Source organism: Andrographis paniculata, unplaced genomic scaffold, assembly GCF_009805555.1.
Source record: "Andrographis paniculata isolate CXL003 unplaced genomic scaffold, ASM980555v1 Contig38END, whole genome shotgun sequence".
NCBI classification, from domain to species: domain Eukaryota; kingdom Viridiplantae; phylum Streptophyta; class Magnoliopsida; order Lamiales; family Acanthaceae; genus Andrographis; species Andrographis paniculata.
Genome location: NW_026137571.1, coordinates 1,533,926 through 1,557,247, shown reverse-complemented (window position 1 = coordinate 1,557,247; position 23,322 = coordinate 1,533,926). Strand labels below are relative to the sequence as shown.

The window sequence follows — 23,322 nt, the reverse complement described above, 5'->3', positions numbered from 1 at the left end:
TGATTGTTATTACGAAAATAATTTATATAAAATATTTTTTAAAAAAATTATAGTGATTATTCCAAATTTATATTTTTAAAATCCTACCTACAATGTTTATATTATATATATATATATTTTTTTTATTTTTATAATATTGAAAGAAATATTATCAAAAATAAAATTATGGTGGTGACGCGTCGATACATGAGCATGCATGTCAGTGCATAACGTCATATTGTAACGGCGTTATATTACTAATGTACTCGTGTCGAAAACTATCTTACACTGAATAAATTTATTAAATTTTCACACCTATTATTATGTCGTGACCAATTTATTACTAACAAATTCAACGAATATCGACCTACTTTAATTCACGTAGCTGTCGATGTACGCAGTATATTAATTTTTAATGTAATATTATGGACAATATATGAAAAATATTATTGACATATTTTTGAATTGGTTGTTATGTTACATTAAAATTAACAACACAATCATTTTATGAATACTATAAGACACTAATTAAAATATTTTTTCAATTTTTTTTTAATTTGTACTGTATTTTGATATAATAATTAATATTTAAATATCAACACAGCAAAAATTAAATAGAACTCTTAGAGTTGAACATGGGTAGTAATATAGTGTATTTTTTCGTCCTAAATACTTAGGCTATATTTTTTCATTAATATTATAAAAATATAATATATTTATATTTCACATCAAATATATAATATTTTTGATAGCACTATCTTTCATTATAATTGAAATATATTTTTTTTTTATCAATTTCATATGTTTATTGAATGTTTTTTTTATCATAGTAAAATTAATATTGTATAAATATTAAAATATTCATAATTTTTACAAATTTATCTTTTCTTTTTAGACTTGTAAGAATAAAAATATCAACATTATTTTATATTTTTATTGATCAATAAAATACGAACAAAGTAAAATAATATATTAAGTTGAGACTTATTTATATTTTCATTTTAAATAAAAATATATTATTTTCTTAAATAAAATATTAATATATTAAAATAAAAATGAACAAAAGTTATATATTTTTACTAAATAAAACAAAAATATTTTTTAATAAAAAAAAAATTAAGTTTGGATGACAAAAATATTCATTTGTTTATTTATTTATTTTTGTTTAATATATTTTTCGATGATTTTTTTTTAATTAATTAGGTCCCGGCTAGGCTACAATGTGTGGAACCCGCCATAATGGCGTTGTGGTCCATGGAGCTCCAAATATATCCATTACGGGTAAAATAGTAATTTAAAATTTAATCATGTGAGTTAATTGAGGCTAGTCAATAGTTACATGACCAATTTTTAGCAAATGTTCTTTAAATTTCGTTATAAAAACTTATGATAAATAATTTTTTTTTTTCTAATGAAATTAATATATAATTAAATATTTAAAATACATTATATTATAAGTGATTATGATTATGAAAATAAATTATATAAAATATCTTTCAAAAATTAATTGTGATTATTCCAAATTATATTTTTTTAAATCCTACCTACAATGTTTATATTTTTATATATAATTTATTTTTTTAATATTGAAAAAAAATAAATTTTGGTGGCGACGCGTCGATGCTTGAGCATGCATGTCAGTGCATATCGTCATGTTGTAACGGCATTATATTACTATTGTATTCGTGTCGAAAACTATCTTACACTGAATTAATTTATTAAATTTTCATACCTACTATTATGTCGTGATCAATTTATTACCAACAAATTCAACGAATATCGACCCACTTTAATTCACGGAGGTGCCGATGTACTCTATATATTAATTTTTAATGTAATAATATGGACAATGTATGAAAAATATTCTTGGCATATTTTTGAATTGTTTGTTATCTTACATTATAAATATTAGCATTACGCGAACAACACAGTTACTACGAAATATTTTTATAGTTAAAACATGTCATTCAATAACAAAAATAAATTTTGTTGCTAAAAGTAAATTATCTATTACAATGTTAATATCGTCTCTTTTTTTTTTTTTTTGCTAGAAAACTCTATTTTCATAGTAAAGTAATTTTAACTACAAAATTATTTTCATACTAAGACTATTTTGCTAAAAAAATTATGCAGATTTTGTTGTTATAAATTTTAATTTTATTGCAAAAGAGGTTTAGTTACGAATAATTTTAATTTTATAGCAAAAGAGATTTAACTACGAAATTATATTTTCGCACCTATATATATATATATATTTTTAACATTCATTCCTAAAAACTTATCTTTCGTTACAAAAGTCAAATATATCGTCAAAAATCTTTACCAATGCAGTATAGACGACAAAACTCATTTTGTTGCAAAAAATTGTTTTCTATGAATCCTTTACATTTTGCTATGATATTTTTTGTAATTAAATTTCAATTTTTTTATTGTGCATGTGCATATAACACATATATTAATATATATTATAATTTATAATAAAATAATACAAATTATAAATATAGCAAATGAACTAATAATACATAACAATGTTTATATAGAATATTCTATAATTAATTTCAACACATCAGACATTTATATAACATATTTATAAAATATAATAATCAGCACATATTTTCAACTTACACAACATATATTTGTCCATATTGTAATCGTAAAAGTAAATTTTATTATAAGCGGTCAAATAAAGGTAAATAAAAGTAATCATGTTTGTTTGGAAGATTGAATTTTAAATAAATTATTGATTTCATTTTTTCCCTCAAAAATATCAAATCAAACACTTATTTTTTATTTTTTATATTATATTAAAAATCAATTTTACATTCAAAACATCACATCAATATCTATTTATATCACATCATACAACTATTCAAATTCAAAATTTTTACCATTCAAATCTCAACTCAAAATCCAAACCCCCCTGTCGCAAGAGTAAATATTAGCTTCAAGGGGGTGTTTATTTTATGTTATATATATATATATTAAAATAGTTATATGATATGATATAAATAAGTATTGATATGATATTTTAAATGTAATATTAATTTTATGTATAATATAAAAAATAAAAATTAAATAGTAACATTTATTTTTTGCATATAGATTTTTTAATATTAGTATTATATCTGTTTATAGTGGAAAAGACAAAAATGTCTCTATTAGATTATGTGATAAAAAAAAAAGAATGACATTTGTATAATATATTGAAAATTTTAAAGGTATTAATTATGTCAGATAGGTAGTACAATTACTAAATTAGGAAATGATATCATTTTTTAAAATGAACAAAAATAAAAAATGGTACCATTCTTATGAGACGGATGGAGTATTTGATTTGATACTTAAAAAAAAAAATTATATGAATAATAAAAATTCTTCAAAATCATTCAAACAAACACACCGTTAATATCTTAATTTGAAACATGAATTTCATTCAACAAAATATATTATATTCCCTCCGTCCCGCGACAGATGACCATTTTTCCTTTTTTGTCCGTCCCAATTAAAGATAACATTTTTCTATTTTTAGTAAATTTATTCATCTTAAACATATTTAACAAATATAAATCAATTTAATTAAATTTTTAACCTCTAGGATCTACTCAAAATCTCTTTATTTCTATCTTTTCTCAATAAATAAATATTTTTATCTATATTTAAAATATCTTATTTTTAATAAAATTAGTTTTAAGTTAATTATAAATAAATTAATTAATTTTTTTTATTTATTTGTATTATATAAAATTTTATTCTCTACGAAATGATATCCATAATGTATATATTTTATTGATATGTAATATTAAAAATATTTAAAATGCCAACAACACTACTCATATAAAAATAATAAAATAATATCATAACTTATTATTAATAACTTACTAATCTACACTACATAAAATACCTTGTCCTTAAGCAAATGGGTCATCTTGACCGGGCCGGAGGGAGTTCCTCCGTCATAGCTAAATTGTCCACTTTAGCTGGGGAACGAAGTTCTAGGTATTATGCAATTAGTAACTAATTAATAGTAAAAATAATTATGATATAATAAAAATAATTATAAATTAAGATTAAAATGATTAAATACTTCATTAAAAAAAATTATAATGTATGAATTTTAAAATATAATTAAAGTGTATAATTATATGTTTTTTTTAAAAAAAATAATTTATGTGAGACAGACGAATATGAAAAGAGTTGACAAATTAAGTGAGACGGATGGAGTATAAAAAATAACTTATTTTAAACATTTATTTTATTTTATGGACAATAATATATATAATTACATTTGAAAAAAAAAACAAAAAAAAAACTATATTTTCAATCCATTTTATTATTATTATTATTATTATTATTATTATTATTATTATTTGTTATAACCCCATAGTACAACTATGAATATGGGATTAAAAGTAAATACACACACAAAATAATACCCTCATTTATGCATAATTCACTTAGTAAATAAGTTTATCTATTAATAATTTTATTACAATCTTTAACAAATTATAACTAATTTGGTACTATTTTTTTAATCAAATTTTTAATAAAATTCTTATAATAGTACTTACCTTTACTTTTTATATACCTACTTTAATATTAAAAAATATTACTCCATCGTCGCACGTACCGTGTCTGTTATACTGTAGACACGATATTTTAGGATGAGTGTAATTAAGTAGATAATTAAGAATGTATTAGTTAAAATAATTATCCTATAATATAAATAATTATAAATTAAGATTAAGATAACTAATTAGTTTAATTATTATTAAAAAATAAATTAAAAAGTTTAAAATGAGATTAAAGTGTGTAATTATTTTTCAAAAAATAAAAGTGACATGGAATGTGAGACGGACAGAAACGGCAACATGACCATGGTATGATATGTAGAACGGAGAGAATATTAATTTTTAATTTACGTGTCGACCAAACTTATATTATTTTATTAGTAGAATTAGTTACAATTTAGATTATAATCAATATATGTATTATTAAATATATTTATAAAATGTGTTATGAAATGTTTTAAAGTTTATATTTCAATAAAATATATTTAATATTAATATTTTTATAAAACTTGTTATTTTTTTTTTAATTTATTTTCGATCTTATTTGGTTTTAATTTAAAATTTGTAATTTAATTTTAATTTGATTTAAATAATTTGATATAATATTTTGTAAAAAATGTAAGTATTTATATTTTTATTAAGAACCGAGTTAATAGTAGCTATTTGTGTTTGAAACCAAATTATTTGTTTTATTTGTGTTTGATACGAAAACATTTTTAATTTATATAAAAATTAAAAATATTTTGATATTGCCATAATAATTTTTTTATTATAATATAACTAAATATTTTTTAGTAAAACAAAAAAAATATAATGATAATAATACTTTTTTAACTTAGACAAATAAAATATTAAAAACAAATTTTATATTCATAATATTTATTCTGTTTTTCAATATTATTTTTTAATTACGATTCAAAAAAAATAATAACAATAAATACAAAATATTTATAAAAAAAATTTAAAAATAAAAAAAATAAAATATTATATTATAAAAAATATAAAAATTCAAAAATTCATATATACAATATAAAATAATATTTTTTATATAATTCTCTATACCATACCCAAATATCATTTCATCTAAAAATATCATTTCATCTAAAAATATTAATCGATATTCACCCTATTTAACATCTTAAAAAATAATAATAATAAAAAATAATATTCAAATAATAATCGTCAATTTAATTTAGGCTTTTATTTTGGCACTCTAACTAACCAACACAACGACCAACCAGCATTCTCCTGCCTGTCCTTTCAATATTTTTTTGGACCCAATTTATTTAATAAATGCTATTTTTAGTTATAATTTCCTACTTTCTACCTCTCAAATAAAGTGTATTTTCATTTCGATACCAAAATAAATGATATATTTTAATCATTTTTTAAATTTTATTATTTTTTATTTTTTATTTTCAATTAAATTATTTAATTATATGAATTTTAATTTATACTATGACCGGAACAGAGGGAAGGGAGTATGATATAGTGTATTTTAAGATATAGATAAATAATATTTCCTCTCGTCCACTTTTAAAAGTCACATTTACCTTCTGTGTCATTATATTTAGTATTAAAAATATATTTATATTTGTATAATTTATTGTACAAATGTTCTTTTATTAGTACTATAAGACACTAATGAAAGTATTTTTGTAATTTTTTAAAATTTGTATTATACTTTGATATAATAATTAATATTTAAATATCAACGCGCAAAAAGTAAATAAAATCCTTGAAACCGGACATAGATTGTACCAAATTAATTTTTGAATACATGTAAATATAGTAGAAATATTTTTTTTATAGACCAAAAATATTGTCATAGTATACGAACAACCACTGACTCGTTAGCCCAGAAATGACCACATATGAATACGACCCTTCAACCACAAATATATATATATATATATTTATATGTATATTTATACACACACATCATTTATAGATCACCTGCAATGTGTGTACAAACCTATAGATACATAGAATGATGTATGTATGCATGCATACACAAGTACTTGTATTTGTGGTATTCAATTGCTACACCGTAAACACGGTATTTTGGAAGGGGTGTAACTAGTACATAATTAAGAATGTATTAGTGAAAATAATTATTCTATAATATAAATAATTATAAAGTAAAATTAAGATAACTAATTAGTTTAATTAAAATTAAAAATAAAATAAAATTAAAAAAATTAAAATGAGATTAAAGTATGTAATCATTTTTCAAAAAAGGAAAGTGACATAGTATGTGGGACGGACAGAAACGGCATGATATCTGGGACGGAGGGGTAATAAACAAAATATTTTATAAAAAAAAATAAAGAAAATACTCATTATAAAAATTTATTACAAAAAATCAAAAAGTTAAATATTCAACATAAAATAATATATTTATATTTTTCACATAATTTTTTGTTTCACGCAACAAAATCATTTGGTCTAAAAATATTGGATGAACGAATCTGAGGTTGTAGTGTTATTTTAATTAAAATATATATATAATTATTATTTATTCAGAACCATAAAAGTATTTTGAAGAATACTATGCTATTAATAAAATAGGCTCTGATTGATATATACTCCCTTCGTCCAGGGATGAACTTTTTTATTAGGGACACTATTTTTTAGGTAGTGTAAATTAGTAAGTTATTAATAATAAGTTATGATATTAGTTTATTATTTTTTATATGAATAATATTATTGGTATTTTCAAAATTTTTAAGATTATATTTCGAAAAAATATATGCAATATGAATATTATTTTATAGATAATAAAATTTTATATAATACAAATAAATAAAAAATATTTTTATTTATTTATCGTTACTATAAATTAGTTTTTATAGAAAATGAAGAGTTTTAAATATAGATAAAAAATTATGTTAATTGAGAAGAGAGATAGAAATAAAGGGGTTTTGAGTTCTAGATGTTCAAAGTTTAATTAAATTGATTTATATTTATTAAGTATGTTTAAAATTGATAAAGTTAAAAAAAAAAAGAAAAAAATTATTTGTGGCGGAAGGAATGGAGTATAATTTATTAAAAGTAGTTTTTTTTTTTTAAAATATTACTTCAAATATATATATATATATTTTTCACTCACAAATTATCATATAAAATATTTTAATTTTTTATTATTTTAGAAAAAAAATTAAAACTTCAATTTAACAAAGCCCTAATATTTATTATTTCTTAATATTTTTAATAAAAAATATTACTTTCTCCCTCGTCAAAATAGGTATTTTGTTTTTACTGTTATAATAGAATTTCTCATTTTATTTTTTTAATAATAACTATATCAATTTTTATATTTTTTACTATAACAGATAATAATAATAATTATTATTATTCATTTTTATTACAAATGTAAAAGTATTTGAAGATATATTTCAATTACAATTGAAATATATTTTTATTAGAAAAGATAAATACGTATCAAATTATTAAAAATAATGAAAAATACAAAAGAACAAATAACGAGGTATGTTTCTTTCTTTTCTTTTAATTTTTTTTTAAAGTTTTTATTTATATTTTACTATCTAAATTTCGTATATTTTAAAAAATAATTATAAAATATTATATCAAAATATTATTTAAATAAAAAATTTGAACATTTCAATATACTCGGTTAATAAAATACGCACTCATGTTGTGTCTGTGTGAAGACAACTAACAGAAGCAACTCACATGACGTGGCCATACGCATGTTTTAGGGTATGTTTGGTTGCCTTTTATATTTATGGTTTGTACTAATTTTTCTTTTTTTTTAAAAAATATTTTTCAAGGTGAAAAGCATTTATGTGTATTTGTTTGAAGGATATGTTAGAATTGTGACTTTTAAATCATCGTCAATATTATTTTTTAATTTATTATAAAAAAATAAAATACTTTATCTGTTCCAAAACTATAGTATTAATTGGGTTGTACGAGATTTAAAAAATATTGATATTATTATATTGATACTTGATAAAAAAAGTATGGATAAAAGATTTTTTTGCCCTTGTGAGTGTATTAGTGTAAAAAGTAGTGACAATTGTGTAATAAAATTAAAAAAATAGAGGTAGTTTTATGGTGATATGGTTATTTATGGAAATAAAATTATTGCTTTGGGACGGACAAAAATAATAAACAAGACTACTGTATTAGGACGGATGGAGTAATACATTGAATTGCGATGAAGAAGAGTACATATTATATATTCCATATGTTTGAAACATCCCACAATATTTGAGTTTCAGTACAAAAATTTAGGTAAATAGTATTAAGTATGGTAATTTGAAAATTACGTGTTGTGATTAGAGAAATAAGTGTATATTTATTTATTTATTTTTATTTGAGTGATGTCATGAGATAAAATAAAGTTTATATTTATATATATATATATGTGAATATAATTAATTCTTTTTAAATTCAAAAATATTGCAGTGAATTTGTGACAAAAAAATTTATTTTTTATTTTGGTAAAAATAATCATTTACTAATATCAAAGTACTTTTAATATTTTATCTAAATTACAAATATACCATTACACATACAATTAATTTATGCATAAAATCAAAATTGTCAAAATATCTTACATATTTATACTGACCAATAAAATACTATTATTTTAAATTTACTACAAAATTCCAAAGGTACTTTTTTTGAGTGAGATGAAGGGAGTTTAATTGTCGTGTTCTCAAATTTTTGAATTTTTTTTTTAAATATTAAATTTGGATAATTAATTAAAATTTATTAGAATAACAAATAATCCAATAAATTCGATATTATAGAAATAGTAAATAACATGAATATTGATAAATTTAGGTTTTTTTTTTAAATCTATATCTATACTTAACTTTTAATTTTATAAATCATTCGATTTTATTTTTATTTTCTTTTTAAAAATTGTATTTTTTTATTTATATTAATAAATTTTTCTTTGTTAATCGTCTGATCAAGTTGAAATTTTCAAAAAGTGTTCGTAATTCGTTGCTCTTTCAATCTAACTGGGAGATTTGTGAATGTTTATAGTTTAATTAGAATTTTACATAATTGACAAATTTTTTTGATTCGTTTTCTTATTCTTAATTTTTCTTAAGTTTGTAATTATTGTGGCATTTTTACATACATTTTTTAAGGATTCTTATATACAATTTCATCGTAAAAGATTTTTTTCTTAGGTCTTACTAGTGATTTTTTTTTTTCTTTATCTCGAAAGATTTTTCATATTAAAATTTATTGTTTTGTTTTTTATATTGTATTTGAAAATATAGTTCGTTATCGTTCATCGTATTTTTACAAGGAAATTGCACTTTTCTCTTGATAAACACTTAAATTTTTACAATAATATTTTTAGTTTAATTTTTAAAATTTTAAATTTGATTATACATAAATTAACTATAGTATTATATTTGATTCTATTATTTTTATTGCTATGTATTCAGTTTAGTTTCTATTAATCAATTTTAATATTCATAAGATAATATAGAAAAAAATAATAAAAGAAATATAGCAAAAATGAAAAAGCAAAGAAAGAATATATGTATGTATATTTTTTTATTATTTATTTTGTTTTATTTTACTAATCAATTTTTTTCATTCTTATTTTATATACATTTTTTTCAAATTAAATTGGTTTTTAGTATAATATTTTAATAGATTTTTTTTTTTTTAAAATTTTGTAGATTAGGTTTAAATTTTGAATATTTAGATTTAAAGGAAAATTTGAAAAATTCATACAGAAAATTAAGATAATTTATAAAAATTATTATTTTATTATAATGGTTCTATTCTTATTATGTATGTATTTTTTTAATTATCTATTTTGTTTTTGTTTTATTATGTATATTATTTTTTAAATTGATTTGATTTTAATAATATAACTCACTCTATCCCACATACCATGTCACTTTCATTTTTTGAAAAATATTACACACTTTAATCTCATTTTAAACTTTTTAATTTTTTTTATTAATTAAACTAATTAGTTATCTTAATCTTAATTTATAATTATTTATATTATAGGATAATTATTTTCACTAATACATTCTTAATTATCTACTAATTACATCCCTCCTAAAATACCGTGTCTACAGTGTAGCAGACACAGTAACGGTACGTGGGACGGAGATAGTATATAAAAAATTATAAGTAGTATTTATTAAAAATTATTAAGTTAGTACATAATTTAATAAACGAATAATATGTGCATAGTCCTGGTTACAGTCTAGTTATTATAATACGAGAATTTAAGTAAACTATAATTATTAAATAATTAAGAAGTATACTTGTAACAATAATTATTGTATAATAAAAATATTATAGGTTAAGATTAATATAATTAAGTATTTTGATTATAATTAAAATATATAAATTATAAATTTTAAAATGTGATTAAATGTATAGTAATATTTTCAGAAAATACAATATCTTATATAGGACATATCGAAATAAAAAAAAAAATTGAACATTTTATGTTGGACATCAGGAGTATTTATTTTCGACTAATGATACACTTTTTGTCATTTACTTTTTGCACGTAATTTTTTTTAATATTACTATTATAATAGATTGTAGTGAAAAAGACAAAAATGCTCATATCAGTATGGTGTTAATATAAAAGTAATGATATTTGTGTAATATAATGTATATTTGAAGGATACTTATTATGATAAGTAGGTAGTACAATTACTAAATTAAGAAATAATAATCTTATTTTGAGACAGACGAAAATAAAAAATGACAACATTTCAATGGGACGGAAAGAATAAATTATTTTTTAAACATAACATCGCATTCAAATACTATTTAAATAAAAATTCAAATGAACATCTAATTCCAATTTAATTTGAAACCACAATAAAAAATAAAAATCACATAATGAAAAAAAAAAAAAAAAAAAAAAAAAAAAAAAAGTGAAGCCCAAATCAATAGAAATTGAATATCAATTGCTTATGCAATGTATCAAATTCACCCAACTTACGTTTTTTCTAAAATAAATGTATGTACAAAAAGAAAAGTCCATAGCTACAAGACGGGTTGTAAATAGCCCAATGGGCCACGGGTCGAGCCCACGGGTCTTTATGGGACACGTGTCAGTTGATGAATGGAAATAATTAAACCCGTTTGGGTGTTGTCTGCGCCGAACTACAGACTGCATGAATGCGATTGCCGAATCTCTGTCGTCCGATCACAAGGACAATTTCGTAATTCAGTGACCCAGTATTGGGCCGGCCCAATAAGGTTGTACGGAACCCACGGGGGAGAGAGTGAAGGGGAGAGAAGACAGTTGGATAACCGCCGAATATTTTCTGTTAGCTTCAGTCGCTGCAGGAGACGCGGGCGCCATTCTCCCTCCATCGAAGCATTCAAGGCTAAAACGAAGCGTTGCTGTTTACTAATTCCTGCTAATTTAAGCTTTTTCGGAATTTGTTGATTTTGTTTATTTTTTTGTTGTTTGGGGAAGGAGGTGGAGGAATCATTCATGGCGCTCATGACGTTAGGTTCCAAGTCTGAAATATTTCAGCGTGACGGCCAATCATGGTAGAATTTCATTCTGTGTGTGTGTTTTAATTTTATTGGATAATGTGATGTGAAGTCTGAGGTATGTAATGGAATGCGATGCGAATTTATTGTTTCTTCTTCTAATTCAGGGTGGATATGGTTTTAGTAGTGGAAATTTTCTCGATTGATAAATGGAGGATTTGATACACGCATGGAATGATCTTTTGCAGGCATTGCAGTTCTTCTGGTCTCCAGAGTGACGTCACAATTGAGATTGGGGAGCTGAATTTTCATCTACACAAGGTGAAGTGATTCAATAGAGTGGCCAACGCATGCTTCTATGATCACCTGTTTTTGCTGTAGATTTATTGTTTTAGGATATGACAGCGAATTTAGTTATGGTGATCTGTTGCAGTTTCCTTTGATGTCAAGGAGTGGGCTATTGGAGAAGCTTCTGAAAGAATCTAATTCTACCGATGGATCTCCTTGTGTTCTACAACTCAACGAGGTTCCTGGTGGAGCTGCAGCTTTTAAGATAGTAGCCAGATTCTGTTACGGCGTTAAGATAGAGCTTACGTCGAGGAATGTAGTGAGTGTTAGATGTGCTGCCGAGTACCTGCAAATGACAGAAGAGTATGGAGAGGGAAATCTAGTAGCACAAACAGAGGCTTTCTTTATTGAAGTTTTCAGCAATTGGACAGACACAATAAAAGCTCTTGAAACATGTGAAGAGGTTCTGATGCAGGCGGAAGAGCTTCATATTGTGTCGAGATGCATACAGTCTCTGGCGACGAAGACTTGCTCTGATCCCATGTTGGTCAATTGGTCTGTATCTGGAAACAACGAGAACGATGGCAGCTCAGGATCTGGGCTGTGGAATGGGATACATAGCGGAACAAAGCCACAGGCTGTGAGTGATGACTGGTGGTATAAGGATGTGTCCTTCCTTAGTTTGCCTCTTTTTAAACGCCTGATTCGAGCTGTTGAGGCAGGGGGAATGAGGGCTGAATGTGTTGCTGGAGCTTTGGTCTTTTATGCGAAGAAATACATACCGCAGATGAGTAAGCAATCCAGCTACAAAACTATGAATGCAGCTTCATCAATTTCGATCCCTTCTGAGGCTGATCAAAAAGCACTTCTTGAAGAGATAGTAGACTTACTTCCGAATCAGAAAGGAGTGGTTCTAACAAGGTTCCTTCTCAGTTTGTTGAGAACAGCTATGGTTTTGCAGGCTAGTGCAGCCTGCAGGGAAAATTTGGAGAGAAGGGTAGGATTGCAGTTAGACCAGGCTGCATTAGAAGATCTGTTGATACAAAACATGGGCTACTCCGGGGAGACGTTGTATGATGTCGACTGTTTTCAGAGAATTCTTGATCATTTTTCATCAATGGAGCAGTCATCAACTGTTGCTTCTCCAACTGTTGTTGAAGAAAGTCAGTTAATGGAAGGGACGCGGTCGTTAACATCCTTGGCAACTGTGGCTGATCTGGTGGATGCTTATCTTGCTGAGGTAGCACCAGATGTTAATTTGAAGTTCTCCAAATTCCAAACACTTGCGGCTGCAATTCCTGATTATGCCAGGACGCTTTCGGATGGAATATATCGTGCAATTGATATATACCTGAAGGTAAAATATCTCATTACTCAGCTCTGTAGTCAACTCGAAACAAGCTCCATTGTTGTGTAGGAATATTAGATAAGTCATATAACATGCTAATAAATTTATATCTTCTTCCATTGATTTTCGGGAAATATGATCAAAGAAAAGATTTATAATATGTTTCAGTGTTATCATTCTTGTGTTCGTTACTAAACAAAAGAACCTCTTTGATAAGTTAATTAACCGAATTATTTGCATAGGCACATTCTTGGCTTACAGACACTGAGCGGGAGCAGATCTGTCGTCTCATGAATTGCCAAAAGCTTTCAATGGAGGCATGCACTCATGCTGCCAAAAATGAGAGGTTACCCCTAAGAGTGATAGTGCAAGTCTTGTTCTTTGAGCAGCTGCGATTGCGAACGTCGATCTCTGGTTGGTTCTTCGACAACCTGGAGAACTCTGAAAATCCAAATTCAGTTTTTGCACACTACAAGAATGATAACTCCCGCCAAAGGGATGGCAAAATGCCGGGTTTAGAAGATATGAGGGAACGGGTATCCGATTTAGAGAAGGAGTGCGAAAGCATGAGAGAGGAGTTTCATAAGCTGGTTAAAACAAGGAATTTCTGGAACTTGTTCTTCAGGCGGAGATCAAACAACACCAAGTCCAAGCCAGTGAAGCATCGCAGTGTCAAAACATAAAGCTGTAGCCTTCAAATGTCCATCGTTAGGTAATTCGTGCTACTGTTTGAAAGGTATGTATACAAGTATACTTCCATTTGTTTTTTTTTATTGAATGTAGTCTTTTTTGTTCTTTCAATTTTGAATCACATGCAGATCGAAAAATATTTGGAATGCTCTGATCGGAGACAGAGCCTTGAGGATAGAAATGAGCTGCAGATCAATAGGCCTACCTTATCTGTACGAAGGTAACATGCGTACGTAGATATTTATTTCCTTCCAAAAATTTTCAGACCATGGTAGCTATAGCTTCTTGCAATTTTCAAAGTGTTTTAAGGTTATTGCTGAGTTTAAATTCATAGTATAGAGATAGTTGCATGCAGTGGACAATCTGTAGGCATATTTGAATAATGTCTTTGCATGTATTATGACATCACACTGTCTTTGTCTCTAGAAGCTGACTTGGATTTAATTGAATTGAATTGTATCTGCATTTCTTGTAGTTCATTTTCTTCTGTGATGAGATTCCTAAGAGTCACTCACATTTTTAATTTCTAGAATAGACAACTCAACTAGGAATTGGCTTCTGTTATTCCACAGTTGAAGTGAATACATCCCACCCACAAAAAACCCACATATTAAGATAGTGAAATGAAACTGAAAATGCCCTCTAGGACCATAACTATTCATCATCCTTGCCTTTTAGATTATCCAAGGTGCACATGGACCATTCTCCTTTTCCCCATCCCTCCCCTGTTTTACCCCATTGCTTGTTTCCTTCCACTCCCATTTTGGTCTTGTCTTTTTCATTTATCCCTTGCCCTGTCAGAAAACTTTGATCAAGCACCACCTCATCCCACCACCCCACCACCACCACCACACCATTCCCATCCCATTTACTTTTAACAGCAACATTAACCCTTTTAGTTTCTAGAGGAGATAACATTGTCCCTTTTGTCCATGACCACCTTTAAGTTGACACTTGGTCCTTCCCTAGTTGTCACTTGTCTTTGGTTGGATCAATGCTGTCTGTTGCCTAAGGTTGTCTGAACACTAACAGAAGACAAGAACCAGAAATAAAAAAAGATTAGTTGAACATGCCTGTAAATACCACACACTGGTCCCTACTTGAACACATGGTCCCAACTACCTTCATTGTCTCTGCTTGATGATTCTATCCTCAGTTACACAAACGCACACACAAACACAATTGTCACTATAGTGTAGAGGGATAATTACTAGTAGGATTCCATTAGCAGGAAAAATCACATAATGCACTTTAGTAGAAACACAGGCTAGCCAAAAATATGAAGGTAGTTTGATGCGCGTTGCGCAGTCAGCACCGATAATTACACCAGATTCCCCTCACTAGTTGTATAACAGTCCTAGTTAGTTCATTCATTCATTACTATCATAAATCTGATCGTCCCATTACAAGATTTTCATCTGGACATAGATCATTTGTATTGCTTTTGAGCATGTCCAAACTGCTCCATCTGCCAGCTCAGCTTTGTAGCAACACCCTCATGGCTAGGCACATACTCCTCCAATTTCTTGACAAGCTCTTCCGGCGTAGGCGCAGAAACTATAATGTTTCGCGCATTTGGACTAATGAAACCTTCCTCTACAGCTTTGTCGATGAACGACAATAATGAGTTGTAGTATCCATCCACATTAAGCAAACCTACCTGCAATACATCAATAACACATCTTTCATTTTCTCTCCTCCTTTTTTTCAAATTCTTGTCCGCGGCTTTCTTAACGTTTGAAAGCTCGTGCGTGTCAAGAATTTAACTTTACCGGCTTATTGTGGATCCCGAGCTGAGCCCAAGTTATAACTTCAAGTAACTCCTCCAATGTTCCATAACCACCTACATGAATGATCACAAAATGTTGTAAACAGTACCAGACATCTTCCACAATACCATTAACCCTATCTTTTTGTGAAACTTCAGAAATGGTGAGTGCCTTTTGCATCATTTACAAATCAAGTATACATATTAATTGATAGCTACAAAAGGTCTCATCAAGAATACCCAAAAGGGTCCCTAATTTTCAGTGCAACAAGATGGATGGCTGTTGGAATTTGTGAAAAAGCACATACAAAAGCATTATGACAAATAGTGCAATAATAGAAGCGAAAAAGCAATCAAGATACAAATTTTGGTTACATGAAATTGTGATGAACATTCACACACTACTCAGTACATGATAGAAAGTGAGAATATGTTTATATTTATAGAGTAGCATCTTAGACCCCACAATTGGCCTATGCCAATTATATCCTTAACCAGACTTTGGGCTTTAATAAACTTCAGAATCCAACAAAAAGTTTTTTTTTTTTTTATTTTATTCAAAAAAGAAAAGAAAAGAAAAGAGCAGAAAGAAGAAAGGTGTAGGTAGCCTCCTCCACAGCCACAACAAAATGAAAGTGAATCTAAACTGAAAAAGCCATTTTAACATATAGCTTCATAATTAAGGATATCCTTAAACTACATGCACAAGATAAAAGCCTCTCAAGATTTCCAAGAATTTAAAAGATGAGAGGAAAAAAAATGATGAAAGGGGGATTATACTAACAGCACTTAGGAAACATGAAAAGTAGTGAGTGGAATTCTGACAGGGGCCATAAAAACAAAAATAAAAAAGACACACATCTAAAAACTTTCCCCATTCCATTCCATGACAAGAAAACAAATCAAAGGCACAAACAAAAGCCTCCATCTTTGACAAACCTGGCAGGGCAATGAAAGCATCCGAATGCTTTGCCATTTCTGCTTTCCTTTGGTGCATATCTGCCACAGCTTTCACTTCTCCCACTGTTTCACCAGTTAACTGCCATATAAACACAATCCCCAAATTGGGAAAAGAGAAAACCTTTGTTGATCAACCTAGAAATAGGACAAAATCACCACACACCCTAGTTTGAGGGCTTAATTACAATGCTGCAGTTTGTAGGAATACAGATACAAATATAATAAAACTGTACTATGTGTAATAAAAAAACACTTAGCCAGACACCCACTCAAGTGCTTCTGTCTATGGATAAGGTTGGGAAAGGACCAACCAAGAAACAGACAAGAAATTGACTTTCCAAGTTATGGGATCAATAAGAAAGAAAGTGATAAGTAAGCAGCCAGTGAACAAGAACAAAAAAAAAAAAAAACAAAGAAAATGTAAAGGAAAGGGAAGACATTAGACATATCCTTCTTTCTTGCTTTACTTTTACCTAAACAGATTAAAGAAGAAACAAGAAAGAAAGAAAAAAAAAGAAAAGAAAAGTACTAAACACCAATAGTGGGGCTTTGTCTTATTAATTCATAATATATATAATGAGAAAAATAAAAAAGGCATGGGGCTTTTTGTACAGTGCAAATAAAACATATTTATATGTATGTATGTATTTATACCTCTCTAGGCATGAGTGTCTTGGGAATCACCCTGAGAGGGAGACAACAACATGACAGACAGTGTATAAGTTTTAGTGTAAGAATCAAAAAGAAAGACTAATAAAACTTTATTCAAAAAAATAAAATAAAAATAAAAATAAAATTCTAGTTGTTACCCAATAACATGGCGGCCACCATCATGAACAGCTTGCGAAACCAAGCCCATCAATCCAATGCTGCCTCCTCCATACACCAAATCAATGTTCCTAGAAACCTTAATTAACAAAAGAAAAAAAAAAAAAAAACCTCCATTGTTACAATTCTTGATCTGTTTGTTTGGGAAAATGGGGAAATAGATTATGATGATATGATTGATTAATGTGTTGGTTATTAGTTAATTACCAGGACTTTTCCGAGCTGAATGGCAGTCTCTTGGTAGCTTGTCTTCTTGCCATGGCTGCTCCCACAGAACACACACACCCTCTTGAATCTTGATGGCTGCTTCCCTTCTTCTCCATTCTCCATTTCCATTTCCATTTCCATTTCAGACCCGTCTGTCTTGTACTGTGTCTTCTCTGTTTGTCTTGTTTTGCTGACAGTTTGGGAATAAAAAGAGTTGTCTTTCTACAACTACACACCTCCGTTCTGTGTAGCTAGCTTCTTATTTTGTGCTATATTATGATATATAAATATACAGAGTAGAGTGTCTGTATATATGTATATATTAGTGTGTGCGTTTTACATGTATTTGTGTTAACCAGTGTGGGTGTGGTCTTTCTTTGACTTCACCAATAGCAGCATTGCAATGGTGGGGGTGGAAGAGAAGAAGGGCCTTTGTTCATTTTATAGAGGAAGCTCGCACGTGTGAAAACAACTGGTGTTGGTCGCACGTGTGCCGCCTTTAGTGTTCATGACACTCCACTCTTCACTTATATTTGTTCATAGCGTTTTTTCTTTTTTTTTGTTAAATTATTATTAATATATATATATATATATATTGAATGGCATTATATTGAAAAAGAAAATGCATCGTGGTATTTAATTGCATAAGAGATAGGAATGTCATTTTTAAATGTTTGTGAAGTTTAGTTTTAATGTTTTTACATTATAAAATGATCTAGTTTTAATTTAAGCACCTATTTTAATGTGTTGTATATTTTTTGTCTTAAAAAAATAAACAGTAATTAAAAGAGTAAAAAATAGTAAAATTCTTTACTTAAAAAACTAAATATACTTTTTTATGATAGTTGAGAACTATTTCATTTTATAAAAGATCATATGCAAACACACTAAAAAATTAAAACAAAACCACCTCATTATGAAAATATTTATAATTTTAATATTTTTAATATTATCAAAAATAGTGAGTTAATCCGCTTAATGGGCCAACTAAATTTTATGATCTTGTCATGAATTGATCCACAAACAATCTATTTGTTTACATATAGGGTGTGTTTGTCTGGTGATGGATTTTGAATTGAGATTTGAATAGTAAAAATTTTGAATTTGAATAGTTGTATAATGTGATATAAATAGGCGTTGATGTGATGTTTGAATGTAAAATCGATTTTTAGTATAATATAAAAAATAAAAAACAGATGTTTTATTTGATGTTTTTTGAGAAAAAAAAAAAAAGGATGAATAGTATATTTAAAATCTAATCCCAAACAAACACACCCATAATGAATTGTGAACTAATCCGTTATGACAATCAGTTCAAACTAAAAGCTAAAAGCCTAAAATAAATAAAACAAAACATAATTCCGCACAAGTAGGATGTGTTTGTTTGGGGGTTTGGATTTTGGATTGGGATTTGAATAGTAAAAACTTTGAATTTGAATAGTTGTATGATTTGATATAAATAGGTGTTGATGTGATATTTTGAATATAAAATTAATTTTTAGTATAATATAAAAAAATAAAAAATAAGTGTTTGATTTGATATTTTTGAAGGAAAATTTTTTGGATGAATAGTAGGATTTTGTCAAAATCCTACAAAAGAACACACCATTAATTGAGTTTGGATACACACTAATATCACCCTTTTACAATATGAGATTAAATATAAAAAACATGTTCAATGAAATTTAAAATATTAAAGAATTATTTAATAATATTTATTGTAGTTTTAAAATATTGTTATATCGTGAGTATGTTTGGTTTGCATTTCAAATCAAAATTATTATTGTTCGACAGTTACGGATTTTAATAAAAATATATAATTATTTTTTTATAGAATATAACATCAAAAAATTATTTAAATTAAAACTCAAATCAAAACCAAATAAATCATACTAAATCGTTAATTAAATTTTTTTAAAAAAAAATAATGATCAGATATTATTATCTTTGTTCACTAAACTTATACATATTTTTCTTATGTAACTGTTATATTTAACAAAAAATTCTACATACGCTCATAAGGTGTGAATGGGTAAACTCACAGTCATGTGATCCGATTTAAAAAAATAAAATAAAATCTTCAACACAACTGATCTTGCATGCTAAAAATGTACAACTTTTCCTACTAATTAAATATAACATTTTATGAAATACATATATATATACATACAGGGACGGAACTACACTAGACTTTGGGCCCAAGTCTAATTTTTTTTAGTATTAAAAATATTAATTTTTATGTATTTATATGCAATTTTCCCCCTTATAAAAAAAATACCTAAATTCATATATAATTCTGTCATTATTATTTATTTAAATTTATTAACTAAATATTAAATAAATTATAACATTTTGTCCCCTCGAAATTTAGATGCTAGTTTCGTCAATGTATATATATTTCTAAAAAAAATTGCAAAAACTGTATATATATTTCTAAAAAAAATTGCAAAAATTATTAGATATATATATATATATATATTTATAATTCAAGATAAACCAAGCCTGATATCTCAGCAAACAAATGAGACAACATTGATTTTAGAATAGTGATTATCTAGAAGGTGAATGCCGGATATATCTTCACCGTTCATTCTTCGTGCATCGATCCAACGGTTCAGAATGGACGATCGATCAGCTGGTGTATAATCGAGTACTTGTTTTAATTCCCCAATATTAATATTAAAATAAATTACCATATTCACATTGGGATTGCAAATGTCACAACAAACAAACAAACAAACATACTCTCTGCAACCAGGGAAAAAATAAAATAAAATAAAATAAAATTTATTTTCCACCATAACCAGAAAAAAAAAAGCCTGAAATGAAATGGACAGTGGAAGATGGGCTTTAGAAATATCGTAATATTATTATTATAATTACAGCAAAATTATATAGTAAATGGCCATCTTCGTTATGGGTCAATTTAAATTTATTTAGATCATGCGTTAATTAAATAAATAAATAATAACATAAGTTATAATTTATATATAATTGAATATTGAATATTGAATTATAATAACATAAGTTATAATTATATCTGTACTGCACTGGACAAGTGTGTCTGCTGTATGCATGCTTAGGAAACAAATTATTTTATTTTTAGATTTTTTAAAAAAAGTATTAATTAAATTATTATTTTAATTTTTTTTATATTATATTAAAAAATTGACTTTACATTTAAATACTGTTATATTAATACATATTTATACTATAATAAACCATTATTTAAATTCAAAATTTTACTACAAAATTCAGACAGCAAACTCTTATATTTTTATAATTATATGGTTTTATTTATGCATATATTTAAAAAATAAATATATGGTATTATTTATTAATAGTATTTTTGAAATAAACATTTCAAAACTCTCGTCTAAACAAAATATATATTTGTCTATATTTTTTTTAATTAGAATGAAAGTGCTTTAACACTATTATCGTCTAGTCAGAAAGTATACAGTATACAGTTGTTTTTTTTAATTGATATTTGAATATTAATTATTATATCAAAATATAATACAAATTGAGAGAAAATGACAAAAATATATTTATTAATCTCTTATAATACAAATACGATGATAATTGTGAAATAAATTATACAAATACAATGATATTTTTAATATTATATAACAACTATATACTTTTTGGCTGGCCAGGAGCATAGAATATGTGTTAAATGTGAAATTTAAATTATTAGTATATTCAAGTTAATTGTAATATATAGTGTAATTATTATTATTATTATTATTATTATTATTATTATTATTATTATTATTATTATTTGCTGATATTTTATATTCTCTCTTTGATATAATTTGTCCATTTTTTTTTATTTCGGTTTGTCCCACATAATTTATCATTTTTTTAAAAATATAAGTATATACTTTCATCATATTTTAAAAATTTATAATTATAATTTTTTTATTTTAATTATACTATTTAGTAGAGTATTACATTTTCATTTTTTAGCTTCCTCTATTTTGATTTTCTTCTTCTTTCTATTTCCAATTTTCTATCTATTTTCATTTGTCGCAACAGGAACATATATTTATGTATTTTCTCTATAAACTATAAGAGAAAAAATATTAATGAAAAATACTACTTCCAAATATAGATAATTATGATCAAATTAGATCAATAAATTCTATATTTTGTTACAGTTAAATTATATAATATTTCTTGTATTATAATAAAAATATACAAAACACAAAGTGTTTTATTTATTACATGAAACTCTCTTGTGTTAATGTAAAATTTACATGAAATATCCTCCTTATTCAAAACTGATATTTGATTTTAAATAAAGACCTAAATTATAGCAAGTTCAATACAAATAAAAAACGCAAATCTTAAATAATTTTTTTTGAATAAAATGAATGAATAAATAATTCATTTTATACTTTTTGAAAATAAATTGTTATCAAATTTTTATAAAAATTATAAAAATAAATGATTAATCAATTATTTATTTATTTATTTTATTCAAACAAATTATTTAAAATATTTTAGTTTTTTATTTGTATAAAACTTGCATAATTTTGGTCTTTATTTATAATCAAATATTAGTTTTGGACAAATAAAATATTTTGTGCAAATTTTATATTAACACAAAATATTTCACGTAATAAATAAAACGCATGATATTATTTGCATTTTTATAAACACAATCAGATATTATATAATTTATCGTGCTTTTTTTCATTTTCTTGATATTCTCAATTTTGACAACATGTCTCCCTAAAAAAGCTTTGGATCCATCAAATTATTGTGCAATTTATTTATTTATTTATTTCTAATTATGTGTGGATACAAATACTTAATCTAATATTTTTAATTTATTATGATATAGTAGATACAAATACACTATATAATATTCAATGGTTTTTTTAATTTACTTGATTGAAAAAAAGTAGAAGTTTGTATGTATGTATATATATGGTTTTGTTTTGTTTTGTTTTCTAAACCCTAATTGATGGCTACAAGGCATGCATGACCCATATATATGTGTATATATATATATATATATTTTTTTAAAAAAAAGTTGAGTAATGAGCTTCTTAATTAATATTTTTTTTTTTCGTCCAATTTGAAAGTATATATTCACTTTTAGTACTCCCTCCGTCTCATAATAAAGTATCTATTTTTTTGTTTTGGTCTGTCTCATAACAAAGTATTTATTTCTTTTTTTAATAAATGTATTATCTACA

General features: G+C 25.7%; 2 protein-coding genes across 3 annotated transcripts; one reads left to right on the top strand and one right to left on the bottom strand.

Moving 5' to 3' along the window:
- The first annotated feature begins 11,851 nt into the window (after window positions 1-11,851).
- Window positions 11,852-14,807, top strand: LOC127250809 (BTB/POZ domain-containing protein At5g03250-like). Of its 2 annotated transcripts, none has more exons than XR_007838790.1 (5): window positions 11,852-12,080; window positions 12,272-12,344; window positions 12,457-13,668; window positions 13,902-14,395; window positions 14,478-14,807. XR_007838790.1 is itself a non-coding variant. In XM_051274235.1 (5 exons), exons 1-4 carry the CDS (start codon window positions 12,022-12,024, stop codon window positions 14,340-14,342), a joined length of 1,785 nt encoding a protein of 594 aa, XP_051130192.1. In that variant the 5' UTR covers window positions 11,852-12,021; the 3' UTR covers window positions 14,343-14,371; window positions 14,478-14,807. The 2 variants fall into 2 exon arrangements, 1 of the variants encoding a protein (XP_051130192.1); XM_051274235.1 differs by having other exon boundaries at window positions 13,902-14,371.
- Window positions 14,808-15,545: 738 nt separating this feature from the next.
- Window positions 15,546-18,521, bottom strand: LOC127251132 (cytokinin riboside 5'-monophosphate phosphoribohydrolase LOG3-like). Its single transcript, XM_051274730.1, has 6 exons — window positions 18,113-18,521; window positions 17,887-17,984; window positions 17,732-17,762; window positions 17,057-17,156; window positions 16,122-16,192; window positions 15,546-16,009 (listed from the first exon to the last, which is right to left on the bottom strand). The coding sequence occupies exons 1-6, from the start codon at window positions 18,251-18,253 to the stop codon at window positions 15,779-15,781; spliced, it is 672 nt and encodes a 223-aa protein (XP_051130687.1). The 5' UTR covers window positions 18,254-18,521; the 3' UTR covers window positions 15,546-15,778.
- Between the last annotated feature and the right edge of the window lie 4,801 nt (window positions 18,522-23,322).

What these genes read in the sequence shown, in the direction of transcription:
- LOC127250809 (XM_051274235.1), top strand. Translation starts at nt 12,022, where the DNA reads ATGGCGCTCATGACGTTAGGTTCCAAGTCTGAAATATTTCAGCGTGAC. An exon ending in CAGCGTGACGGCCAATCATG is followed by an intron (nt 12,081 to 12,271) that starts GTAGAATTTCAT and finishes GATCTTTTGCAG; the next exon opens with GCATTGCAGTTCTTCTGGTC. An exon ending in CAATTGATATATACCTGAAG is followed by an intron (nt 13,669 to 13,901) that starts GTAAAATATCTC and finishes TTATTTGCATAG; the next exon opens with GCACATTCTTGGCTTACAGA.
- LOC127251132 (XM_051274730.1), bottom strand. Translation starts at nt 18,253, where the DNA reads ATGGAAATGGAAATGGAAATGGAGAATGGAGAAGAAGGGAAGCAGCCA. An exon ending in AGACACTCATGCCTAGAGAG is followed by an intron (nt 17,157 to 17,731) that starts GTATAAATACAT and finishes TTTATATGGCAG; the next exon opens with TTAACTGGTGAAACAGTGGG. An exon ending in TGCTTTCATTGCCCTGCCAG is followed by an intron (nt 16,193 to 17,056) that starts GTTTGTCAAAGA and finishes TCATTCATGTAG; the next exon opens with GTGGTTATGGAACATTGGAG.